The sequence below is a fragment of the Dromaius novaehollandiae genome, chromosome 27 (genome assembly GCF_036370855.1).
Source record: "Dromaius novaehollandiae isolate bDroNov1 chromosome 27, bDroNov1.hap1, whole genome shotgun sequence".
NCBI classification, from domain to species: domain Eukaryota; kingdom Metazoa; phylum Chordata; class Aves; order Casuariiformes; family Dromaiidae; genus Dromaius; species Dromaius novaehollandiae.
Window position 1 is genome coordinate 5,556,665 of NC_088124.1, and position 13,024 is coordinate 5,569,688.

At 45.0% G+C, this 13,024-nt stretch overlaps 1 protein-coding gene across 5 annotated transcripts in view; it reads left to right on the plus strand.

Annotated features, from left to right (window-relative positions):
* SRGAP2 (SLIT-ROBO Rho GTPase activating protein 2) overlaps positions 1-13,024 on the plus strand; it is a 116,839-nt gene that overhangs the window by 38,191 nt on the left and 65,624 nt on the right. For all 5 annotated transcript variants that reach the window (XM_064498101.1, XM_064498103.1, XM_064498105.1 and 2 more), the window contains exon 3: positions 2,327-2,519. In XM_064498101.1, coding sequence (XP_064354171.1) covers positions 2,327-2,519 — 193 coding nt within the window. The remainder of the gene's footprint in view (positions 1-2,326; positions 2,520-13,024) is intronic.

A 13,024-nucleotide genomic window follows, 5' to 3' on the forward strand; every position in this document is an offset into this window, starting at 1 on the left:
TTTGAAAGATGAGCAAGGTTGCCCTTCTCCAGCTCAGCACCACAGACTGGATCTGCTGGCCCTGAATAGTCTGTTGTTCCCTGCGGCAGCCCCATCAGCTGCTGCTTTCCCCCCTCAAAAAAACAGAGTTGATTTGTAATTTAAAAGTGCTGATGCAGCACTTCTGACTAAAGCAAAAGGTTACTCGTTCTTCCTGCTGTTTAGTGTGAGAGCTGTGGGTGACGTATTCCACCCTGAGAACCAATAGCTTTGTTAGAATTTTAATAAAACATCTGTATGCTGTGCTGATCTGTGAATGTTTGAGAAATACTAGTGTTTTGGAAATTGTCCTTTGGATTTCCACTTCTGGTAGCCAGTTTCTAAGAGAGAAGAAACAAGATGCGTCTGAAGAGAATGGGTCTTTCCATTTCTGCAGTCAGAGATTGGAAGTCAAGAAATGCCCTTCCACCTTCTGCCCATCCTAAACTACTTCAGTATTTAGGTGGTTGGTCAAGTCTTGCAGGACTTGAACGTCCGCTGAGAGTCAGCTTTTCATTAAGTGGATGAAACTGCTGCAGCTATCGAAGGACTCATGGTTTCGACCAGGTGTTCTTGCATCACACTGAAATCACTGCTGGCTCAGGTGATTTGGCTTGCAGCCAGCAAAGTATCTTCTGCAGAAGGTCCCCATGCTTATGGTCCATGGACGTCCTTCATGCTGCTCCTTCCCGTTGTCCTTTCTCCCCAGCGGAGAACATCCTAGCTCTTTGCTGATCTCTGCTGAAATAAACTCAGCAGCTCTTGGACCCTTTGTAGGATTCTTATAACAGGACCTTCTTCCCCTTCCCACTTGCAAAGAAAGTGATTTCCTGAAGCAAGAACATGACTGATGTAGAGCTTCAGCTTGCCACGTTGTCATTCAGTGCAATTGTAGCAGAGGGAAGGAAGAAATTATGAACACAAGGTAGGTGATAACTACATTGCCCACCCAAGCTGTATCTTCTGTTTTCTCTTCTTATCCCAGTCCTTCTTATAAAGTCCAGATTGGACTCTCTTAGTTTGTATCTCGGGAATTAGCAATCAATAGTCAATTTAGAAGTTGCATTTGAAAAATGATGCTTTCCCATCTCCAGCTGTGGTGACAGTCAAACCTGTGCACGCGGCTGCAATGCGTAGACAGAAACAGAGCTGCGCGTGCTGAAGACCTGAATGCCAAGTGCTCCCATTACTTATTTTATTGCTGATTCTAAATTCATCTGGAAAAACAGATCCTTGAAAACCTTCAGAAAGAACAGCGGTAGCTATTTAGCAATGGTAGGCATCTCTAATGTTTGAATGCTCAGAGATCTCTAGATGAGAGTGCACATTTTATTATTTTTGTGTTGAGTTTATTGCCTGATTGAAAATCCAAATAACCTCTGTTAGCTGCCTGAATATTCCCTAATTTTTAGATGAAGAGACTGAGATATTTCTGCTTTGTTTCATTGCACTGTTTGACCATGAGCAAATCATTTCACCATTCGCAGTAAGATGAGGAGATTCACAGCCTATCTGAAAGGGCTGATGTGAGAATTTTACAGTGTCTTGAAAACTGTTGGTAAAATGTGTAAATACCAGTACAAGTGTTAATATGATTATTAAACATAATTATTACTGGAGGTATCTATTTGTATGTGCTTTATGGGTGCTGTAAATAAAGATGTGTAACCTGCAGATTTTTTTTTAAGTAGAAAAATCATCTCTCTAGGGATGCTTCCCAAGAGGAAGATCTGTCATGCTGGCTCTCCTAAGGAGTGTCTTTATCTGTTTTGATGGCTTGGTTTATAAAGAGAGCTGCACAGCTGGAGACACAGTAACTAATTGAATAATCCCAAACTGGCGCCTTTGGGGAGTGCCCCAGTATGCGTAACATCTTGTTTCTGCATCAGGAATAGTCTGCAAAGGAATTTGATAGAAATTCCCTGCAGTGATGTGCTGAGCTGACGTGGGGTATTGCAGCATTTGGTCCTTTTTCCAGACTGAGATTCAGTACATTTTTAGGCAGTGACAGCATCATCTTAGTGCCAGAAATGCACTTGACACTTGTAACTGATGAACTTTCAGTGGTGAAGCTCTGCTTGTAGCTCTGGGCACGGGATTCAAGGGCACCATGTTGCTTCGCTGTGCCCGTTGCATGTGAGATGCAATTGCAGTCGTTTTCTGTCTGTGGATACAGTTCATCGTAATGGAGCTTTGCTGACATACTGCTAATGAGAGAACGTGTTTTTTAACCATATTTTACTAGAGGTCTTTATGGCGTTTCTCTAATGAGATTTTGTTTAATCTTTAGTGCTTTTATTTGTTACAGAGATCCGTGCCCAATTGGTAGAGCAGCTGAAATGCCTTGACCAACAGTGTGAGCTTCGGGTCCAGTTACTGCAGGACCTGCAGGATTTCTTCCGAAAGAAGGCTGAGATCGAGATGGATTACTCAAGGAATTTGGAGAAGTTGGCCGAGAGATTCCTTGCTAAAACTAGGAGCACCAAAGACCAGCAATTCAAGTAAAGTATTTGCATTTTGTTTTTACTCTTTTTTTCTGAAGATGTGATGACAAGCGTAGAAATGCAAAAAGAGAGCTGATACAATGAACGTAGGTATCGGCACTTTTGTGAATTTCAAAAGAAAATGTTTCCCAAGTTTGCTATAAACACAGAACTTATTTCATGTTTTTATGTAGTATTCATCTTAGTAATTCCTGGTAGATCCTGTGTTACCCATAGGGAACAGAATGGTAAAGAGCTGGCACAATATGAAAGGAGTCATTTATCTGGGGAGGCAGGCAAAGGTGGACACCGGATCTGATGGTCAAAACCAGGACTTCCTTAGACGTCAGTGACTTTATTCTGGCTACTAAGGGAGTAGTTTTTTCTACTCTGTTCTATGTTGTGATCTGCCCTAGTACTCTGTTGTGCGTATCCCAAAGGCACTCAGTGGCTAGAGAAGAGCACTACCTAAAAGCGCATTGCATCTCTGATCCCATCACTTTAAAACTGTAGAGAAACAAGGCCAGTAGTACTTTCAAATAAAGCTATGTCATTAAAAAGCTTGACAGGGCTCAGTTAAAATTTAAAGATTTCTTCATTCACAGTGAATTGTCTATTCAAATAAAGGAGCTTCTATGTGATCCGTGTCAAGCTAGAAAACTATACTTGTGGTCTGGTTCCATAGTGGTCTTTCGTGCCTGTCCTACTCCCACTTCTGTGGTGCACAGGGGACACAGGCAGTTCCATCACTGGTGACTGCTCCTTACTGGCAAACTTAGCAAAGTTTGCAATAGAAAATAGCATGCTTAATACAGTTCTAGTACAAGATTATTGCACTGTAGCTGCTTCCATAGTGTATCTCTTGCCTTTGCAGGATTATTTACATTAGTCTCACCTGCTTGAAACCTTAGTTACTGGTAGGATTGATGATGTTGCATTGGTTATTCCCTGCTTAAACTTTAGCCATTTGAGTTGGAATGACTATTGCATCTTGAACTTGGTTTCACGGAAACAAAAATCCTGTATTTTACTGCTGACTCACGCCCAAAGGAAGGGACTGGTGTGTGTAGGAAAGGGCCTTCCAGTGAAGGGAGGCGTGCGGCAATCCAGGGAGATGCCGCACCCGGGGGTCAGCTTTGCGGCGAGGTGGCCGGGGCAAAACCAGGACGGCGGCGTGGAGCGCCTGTAGCTGACACCCCCGCGGTGCCCGGGGCTCGGCAGGGCTCGTCGTCAGGGTAGCAGCTGTGGGGACACCACCAAGCAAAAGCAGCCGTGGGATGTGAATCATCTTAGTTTTGGCCAGCTTAGTCTGTCCTTTGCCTGACACGATCCGTCTGGGTCTGCCTCCACCCAAAGTACAGTGCAACTTTTAGCTTTGCTTGGGACATGCCATTATCTTTTTGATTTTTGTTGTTGCTGTGTTTTATGGGTTATGGCGTTTGGTGGTGGCAAAGGAGGATCAGCTTTCCTTTTTTAACTAGAAACCCTGTTTGTGAAAGCCATTAAGTATCATACTGTAGTTTCCTTTTTGTGCAGCTCTGATGACATTTACTGTAGTTCTCCTCGTTGAGAATGCACACTGTGCTGTGCTGCTGGCGAGCCTGCCTCCCCGGCTTGGCAGCTGCAGAGGTCGAGAAGAGCTCTTCCGCATGTCTGTACAGCTGTAACTGTAAGATTTTTTCTTCTTTTTATAGTGAAAGTGTCTTTATAATTGTAGGGTGTGCATATCCTGCAGGTACCTCTAAGGGTTAAAGAAATGATGTCTTGTCCACTAAATTATGACTGGTCCTTTTCAGTTTTTGTTATCCCTAGTAAAACTTGAGGTGCTTTTGTTTATCCCATGTGACATGAAACATCCCATCAGAAATGCTTTTGCATTGAGCTTTTAGTGTTGGAAAAGGGGTGTGTAGTTTTCTTCCTGTTCTGAGTTTTAGACTGAATTTTTAATGCAGAAGCTGTTGCCATAGTTGAGCAGAATGCTAAATGATGTCATGCCTGTTAACTGAGTGCACTGGGTGTGATACTGCAGGATTTCTGAATGCAGATGTCCACGCTTTTCTGGTCGAGTTCAGGCCCAATCCCTAAGTGCTCTGGAACCTTACTACTGAGCATCACTTTCACTTCCCTCGTAGTGAGGGTTAACATTGTCCAATTTTCCCTTCAAATGATTTTGCTCGCATTAGCAGCAGAGAACTCCTAGCAGAAAGGCTTCTTGCTTTTGGAATATATTCCCTCTACTAGTTTTAAGTTGTTAATTTGGTCAGAGTTGGCATCTGTCACAACAGTGAAATACAGTCGTAAAGCTATCTGTCCTGGGTAGCTCCACATATAACTTGTTTGGTTATTCAGGTCTGCTGGCTTTAACAGAAACGTGTCAAAATACCACATGGGTAAGTAAGGAAGCGGTTCCGCCAGCTTAGCGTCTTGCCTGGATCGCGCACAGAGCCAGCGGGATGAAGGCTGCTGAAGGCTGGTGGGACCGGAGCTTGGCTGCACCTCTGCAGGCTTGGGAAGGATCCAAACACTTCCTCATTTCAGAGACCAAATCCTGCACTCCTCTTTGCTCCTTGTATAAATATTGTGGGAGTTTGGTGGCTTGCCGGATATAGATCCATATATAATGAAGTAGCTGTAGATGCTACACCTCTTCAACGGTGCACAAGAATACGACCCCCAAAGCAAGGCGGTGGGCTTGTGCAGCCACGTCAGCTGGTCGCACGTTCTCCTGTTTAACTCTTCAGTGCACTGGAAATTCCTAGGCTGGAGATATTTTGGAAAACATAACACAGGGACATGAACCATATGAAGCGGTAAGGCGGAGCTATTTCATCAGCAGCATTTTTTTTTTTTTTTAATGTTTTAACAGACTAGATTCTACTGTTTGAGGATCATTTTGTTTGCTTAAATGGTTCTAAACCAACATCCCCCCTCCCACGAGAAGGACCTGAATTTTGGGTGCAGTATTAACATACTGTGTCTGTACATAGTGATTTGCAATGCGACTGAATTATTTTTTGCTGCGAGAGAGAGAGATTTTTCTGAGCTCTACTAATTTAGAGGGGAAAAAATAAAACTGAGGGGTGCCCCGGCTATTCTGTTAGGCAGGATGTTTACATGCTCTCTGGTGTTTCGCTGCCACCTGTAGTTATTAACTAATAACATTATATTGTTTCTTAACTGTTCAAATGAGTGACTTTTAGATAGTTATGAATTCAAATTATAATTACCCATCCCAAGCACTATTCTGTCTGAATAGCGAAGAGTAACTTGCCTGGTATCCTTTTTTGCAGATGCTGAAGCTGTAATCTAATCTGGAATCCCCCAAAAGACTATTTGAGCAAAGCCAACCATCAAATCTCCCCTCCTAAGGAGTCTGGTATTACATGACTTCGAGATGTGCACACGCTGGTGGCTACTCTGTAATTGCGTGGCTGTAACCTATAAATATACAGTAATAGCACGTTCTTTTGATAACATCGTAATTATGTTGGAAGGTACCATGTTATTCGGTGACTGCTCACCATGTCACTTGCAGTTTTTAGCTCTCATAACGCACTGTCAAGGAGGGAATTTGTCAGGCAGTAACTCTGTAATTTGCATGTACTTTCATACTCGATAGCTACTGTGTAATTGCTGAGTTACTCCAAATGTGTTCATTTAAGGGAATGCTGTCAAGGGTAAGAGGCTTCAGCTTGACCCTTGAGATTAAATGGTATAGCTTTCTCCACCAGGCATATCCAAGCTGGTTGAAAAGCAAACGCTTGAAGGACAGAGTAGCATGAGGCACAGGCTTGCGGTGGGTTTGTAGCAAATGCCTTGCATGGGTTTTATTTCTGTATGATGTGGCCATTTCACAGGGTCAGCTGGTGGCTGCATTTTCCATATGGTTTGGAGTCTAGGTGGCTGGGTCTTTACAGCAAACTGCGTATAGCTCAGGATGAACTTAAAGGGTGCTTGCACATTGTACAGTTTGAAGCTAGTTTCTCTGGAGCATCTTAAAATGCTTTACAGAGGTAGGTGTATGTTATTCTCATTTTAATATCTTCGAAGAGGGGGAACAGATTGTTTTATCCAAGGTGACATATGAGCTGATGACAGTTGGATATAACCCAGGTTTGACTTGCTTTTAACTACTATACCATGGCTGTTAGACCAGCTTACTTTGACTATGTTTTTCCTCTTTTAAAAATGGGTTTTGAATTAGAACAGGCTATTAAAGAGAACATTTGCATAAAATATATAGTTATTAAGGCTTTTTTAGTTCCCCTTGATAAATATCCTCATACAAGATTTAAGAACGGGAAGGGGGGTCCATTTCCTAGCCCAGTTCTTGCAGCTCCTGTTGTAACTAGAGCTTGTCGGTCAAAAGTTTAGCGTAGTCGTCACTCTGTAAAAATCTGATGGATTTAGGGCCTTGTGCGGAGCAGTGAAGTCAGAGCATCCATTTCAGCAGGTATCAGTCTTGCCTGGCAGCTCCGCGGGGTCCTCGAAGGCAGCACCGTTCCGGGGGGATGTCACTGCCGCTCTGAGGACGGCCTCGTCTGGCTGCAGTGGAGCTTCTCCATCTAAAACCTTTAGCTCCCCAATGCAGATCTACTCCACGTGATTTTGTTCCAAAGGCACTTACCATCTCAAATAAACAACTAGTAATATAAATACCATTGCAAGTCTTGAGTAATTGCTTTAAAGGGAGGAACTAAAAAAATAATAATGAGAAGACAAGGCTATTTTAAGGCCACATTTTAAATTGGGATAATCTGTGGAAGTAGGATAGCGAGTAACAATTGTCAGCTGGAGAGCAGAATGTCCAGGATATCCCAGCGTGAGGTTCAGATGGCTCTCTGGCAGCCTGCGCCTTGAAGTGGAAGATGCAGAAGAAGTCTGGCAACCTTCAGGCTGAGCACTTGTAAACAACAGATGTTCATAACTAGAATCTTTTGGAAGAGGAGGGCAGGGAGCAGCATATATGTCAATGCTTGCAATTTGCAGAATTTACAGTTAACGCTGAGCAGTGTCAGTAGGACTTTAAGGGGAAGCCAAACATTGGATCAGTGGTTTGTAGAGAAACTCAATTATAATGATTTTGAACTTGGAATGATCTATTTAAAGGAGAGATGGTACAGGCTATGGGGGAAGTATTAACATTAATTAATTTGGATCAGATGGACTCAGATTGCATTTGGGGGGAAGGGTGGCAGGGAGGTGATTCAAAAAACAAGCAAAAAAACATTGTAGGCTACTCTGACCTGTAATTCTTTCTGATGGAATTGAGTCTGGAAACCTTTATTCTGAGTCTTTCAAATATCAATGCTTGTAAGATTTTAAAGCATGAAGCATTTATTCAGTGACTTCACTGAGCCGGGAGAGCCAGGCATACCCCACCAGTCCACATTTGGGTAAAACCCCGCGTAGGGTCTTGGTGGTGTTTTTCACCACATCAGTGCTCCCAGTGTTGTACTGGTTTGGTTCGTATGATTATAGCTGCTGCTGTAGAGGAGGTTGCAGAAAACAAAATCCAAACAAGTCCGAAAAGCTATGTACAGAAACAGCTATCGCTCCAAACCTTTCTACCTTTCCATCTTTTTGCCATCTTGTGCACTTGCAGTTGCACCAGTCCAGAAAAGTTTAGCTCTTCTCATGTCTCCCTTCTGCTGCAGTCTAATTTTGCAGATGGTTCAGGCGAGTTGATGACCAGGCCGGGAGTGCCGTGGAGCTCGACGGCTCGCCGCGGACATGCGGAAGCAGCAGCTGCTACAGCGATGCTGCAGTTAGTGGGAAATGGATGAGGGAGTCTCGGGTCCCCAGATCCTGACCGCTGTTTCAGCATGTGCCGGGTTTGGACACGGTTGTTGCATGCCGCAGGGCAGCAGATCCCACATGTTTTGGGAGGAGGGGAGGTGGAACTGGAAACTTCATTTCTGCGCGTATGTGGCAGGTGGAGGCAGATCTGAAAACTCCCGGTTTCTCCGAGCTGTCTGCCGGCGAGCGGTGGAGCTTGTGTTGAGCCTTTGCTTTCGTCACTGTTCCGGCTTGTGTCCGGGACGCAAACTCCTCGGACACGTTTGTCGGGAGTGTTACAAATATTTTCTATTACAGCATTTGATCTGCTAAACCATTGCATAAGCTTGTGGAGGAAGCCAGCTAAGAACGACCTGGGCAGTGGGCATTAAAGCCTGACGTTCTTCCAGAGAGGTGTTGTCTCCCTGGCTTCCTCCCTTGGAAGCATTTGAAATCCCATTTGTTGGGGGAGAAGTAGTGTTAGTGGCACTAAGTTACAAGCATTTTTTCTGCATAGGCTTGAAATCCTATTGCTGCTGCTGTTGTGAGAGATTTGTCAGCATTCCTTACGTTAGAAACTTGAGGAGACCAAGGCTAATGTGGATGGTTTAGTGGGGTCTCCTGATCTGCTCGGTGCCTCACACAAGCTGGGAGTGATGGCTGATGGGCAGAAATCAAGTTCAAAAGCTGCTGGTTACTGTTTTGTGTAAAATGCTTAAAGCCGCTGTTTGCTCGGCGCTGGAGCATGTTAATATCCACACACTTTTCTTTTAAGGTAACTTTTCTGTTGTTGGCTGGAGTGAGGTTACCTTGCAGTACACAGCTGACGTGTCCCTGGCCTCGTCCCTCCCTCCCGCTCGCGGTGAAGCAGATACATCTCCACTCGTCTGCGGGTGCCTCGCATGGATGAGTAATTTAATTAAGAAGTTTCAGATACTTGGGCTCAATCTTCTCTTCTGATCTTTTGAGACCAACTGACACCTTTGAAGTGGAAGCTGCGCAGGGCTCCACCAAGATAACGCTAAACCACTGCGCTTCGTTCTTTGTGGTTCCTTGAAAATCTGTGCACAGCTCCCTCGTCCTGCTGCCGGCACCCCAGCTGCCGGGCGCTGCTGCAGTTCACGCCAGCCTAAATACACTCTCCAGTCACGTCCGGCCCAGTCTTTAAGCTTGTGTGAATGGTGCTTGAGATAAAGCTGGATGTTGGCATGTGCTTCCTCCCCGTCTCGTCGTGGGGAGGCTCGAGTCGGAGGTGACGCTTGTTCTGGACGTGGATTACCGCAGCTTTGGGAAAGTTCATCTGCAGGTCCCAAAGTCTTGGTTTGATCTCCGTGATCTTCATCCTCAAAACGAGGATGCTGAGTTTGGCCCTTCTGCAGAATCCAGATTGGAAACTGATCTCGCTCGCGGTTATAGACAGGGATCGTTGCGTTACTGTTCTGTCCTTCTTGATTCTTTTCCGGTAGTGACAAGAAATTGGAAGCAGAGTGTATTTGCCAGCTCCTTTGAGAATTGAAATTGTTAATGAAAATGGCAATTTGCTTCTCTGCCATCTGCTTGTGGTGATGATTGAAACTGGTCTGTTGTAAACAGTTGTCTAACTTCTGCTCTGTGTTGGGAAAACTGTTGCCACGTTCCACCCCAGAAAAAGCTGCATTTCGAGAGGTGGCCTGGCAATTAGTGCACGTGGGGTTTAGAGGCTCTTTGGGAGTTTTGAAACAAGTAACCGCCCCTTTTCCCGTTTAGTTTCTGGGCAGCCTGTCTGCAGGGCTGCCTTCATCTTCTTTTTGCCAGGGCTGAGAAAACTCTCACTGACAGATAACGAGGGGGAGATTTTTCTTGTATTTCTTTCTTGCTGTAAAAAGCTTGCAGTGAAAATATTAAAGCTGTTCAAAAGCAAGATGGGCTCTTTTAACCAGGCACTTAAGGGGTTAGCGAAACCAACGGACAGTAAGAAATTAAAGGAATTTAAAAGGAAAATTTTAAAGAGCACCGAGCTGCGGTTGCGTGAGGCTGAGCCCGGGGTGCGGTGCTGGCTGCGCAGACCTTCAGGTGACAATCCCAGGCGCAAATTAGGATCACGTGGCATTGGGGATTATTTTTTCCTGCGAGATGGCCTTTCATGTTTAACCACATGGAGTGTGTCAACAACCTATCTGGCGCCATTAGACACCAGCAATTTTACTCACCATGCTTTTCATGGGCTCTTGGTATTTGTGCTATGTGCTGCCTTAGAATAGCTCCGGGCGTTGTGGTACAGCAGCCTGGACAGCTGGGAATTGTCCGGTTAACTATTGCATCTCTTCTCTCTTCTATCTTGTGCTTTTTTTTAAATTTTTTTTTGAGAGCAAGACACATTAACCATGCTGCGCTCTGGTCTCCTGCACATGTTCCTGTCTGCAGTTGCAACCCCTCATCCTTGCGGCTGGCAGCTCTTCCAAACGAGTCAGAGCAAGGCTGGGAAGGTGTGGGAATAGGAGACAGAGCGTAACTTATGAGCCAATATTGGCCCATATAGAGAGCAATAAGCCTTCTGTCATTGGAGGTTACTCGTTTATTAGTATTATTTTGCAGAAGGCTGTCACTAGAGGTTACTCTTTTATTATTATTATTTTCCAGAAGGTATCGAATTGATCGCTTATCCCTGTATTTACAATGTTTCTGAAAATACAGCACGGGATGGAAACTGCAACGGGACGTATTACAGGTCAGAATAGCTGGGTGTCTCTGGGTTGGCTTTTCGTACAGCCGGATGGCACAGAGAGGCGGCGAGTCGGCAGCTGCGCACAGCTGGGCTGCTCCTGGCCGCTTCGGGGAGGTCCGCGGCTGTGCTAGTCCTATGGAATCGGGCAAGGGGCAAAACAGTGAAGCAGCAACAGGCTGCTTAGGATTTTGGGACAGGTTTTCTAACACCTAGAGTTAGAATAAGAGCCAGTAGTGCAGGGTCCTGGCTTCTCTTCCTCAGTTTCATTCCCAGCGTTGTTATCGTAGTTGCTTCCTTTCCTTTTGCTGTAGCTCCTCCAGCTTTTAGAGGGCAGGTACTAATCCAATGTGTAAAATACTTGGATATCTTTGGGGGAAAGGAGCAAACGAACCAAATTTTAACATTTCTTAACACTGCCCTTTATAAACCTTTATTTTCAACCAATTATAATACAATGGGATTTAGTTTGCTTCCTGTCTCCTCTCTGAAACATGGTTTGTCTGTTGGTCCAGATGGTGACTCTTGTTCCAGGAAAGCCGATAGCATGTACGACTTGGACCAGTGCTGCTGCTTGAAAGAGCTCTTTCTAGTGATTCCCTTTCTCCTCCTCCTCCTCCTCCTCTTCCTCCCTGCTTTTTACTGGGGGAAAGTCAGGTTTTGTTTCTTGTTTCACCTAAATTTAAAAACAAAACAAAACAAAACCCTTAATGTGCATATTAGTTTGTGGTAGAAGCTTTTATCTCAGGTTTCGGCAGAAGCCGCATCATGCAATACCGCCCCGTGCGTGTGTCCTTGGAGGACTGGCCGCGCTGTGGTCGGTGCTGGGGGGTCCGAGAGGCACAAATTCTGTTCGGGGTCTCGCGGCGCCCGGCCGGCTCCTGCCCATCGACAAAGCAGGCAGCGTGCCACGGGGGCAAGCGCCCGCCTTGCACGGTTAACATCTGGCAGCTTCAGGCCTGTGCCGTGCTGCGTTTTCATCATTCCTTCTGGTTTTGCCTGTGTCAGCAGCTTCTGCAGTACGCAACATAGGACTACAAAGGCAAATATCATCTCTAAATAAAATCTCTGCCCTCTCACGTTTTATTTTCTTTTTCCTATTCAAAACACCAGGAGCACCAAAAGCCCAGAATCTTTTCTGCCCCCTCCCACTATATACACACACGCTGCAAACCGTGAAGCAGTCCAGATCACAAGCGGCAGTCGTTTCCGGTGCTTTTTTTTAAAGGAAAAGAAACAAAATCAGCTATTTTGAAACTATTCTTTTTTCTCTTTCAATTACCTGTATTGCACTGCAGATGCAACCACTGATGCCATGAGAGGGGCAGTGAAAGCCTGCTGTGGCTTAATTCTCCATGTTTTAGTCATGTCAGACACTTCTTACAGCAGAGTTTACTGTTCTTCTAGTGTAGGATACTTCCTTTTTCCCCTTAAAAGAAGCAGGTGCAATTTCCATGGAAAAGAGTGGTACAGTCTTGTGCAATATTCAAGATGAGCTTTGACTTTCCACCAGAGACTGGAGTTACTCTCTTTTAAATAAATATACTTGTGCTTAAAACAATAAAGGTGTAATAGCCCTTTTGGACTGTATGTACAGGGGGAATCAGCTGTAATAGGATTGAGAAAGCCCAAAGGTGAGAACATAAAGCTATTTCTATGGATGTTGCTTTCTGTTCTGCTCAGGCTAGATTTAGGTTACTTGCACATAATTGCTTTTGTACATGAGGCATCACGTTGTGTTTCCCGTGCAGATGCTAGTTAACTAACTGGGTGCTTGGAATTGTTTTATAGTGGTTAAGTCGCAGAGGTCTGAGCCAGCGCTGAGAAACCCTTCATCAGAAACGGAGCCCTCGTGCAGTCCAGGCCCAAATTGCCATGTTTGGGCCCGCGTTTGGTGCGCCGTAGCGCTCACTCGTCGCAGCCTGACCTACCTGGGGGACGGCAGCACGTGGCCGTGGGCAGTCGAGGGCCTGTTTTCTGTATGCGCTGTCACCGCTTTAAAGCCTTTCTCCGCTCCCATCTCCCTCAGCAGATCCGTATCTAC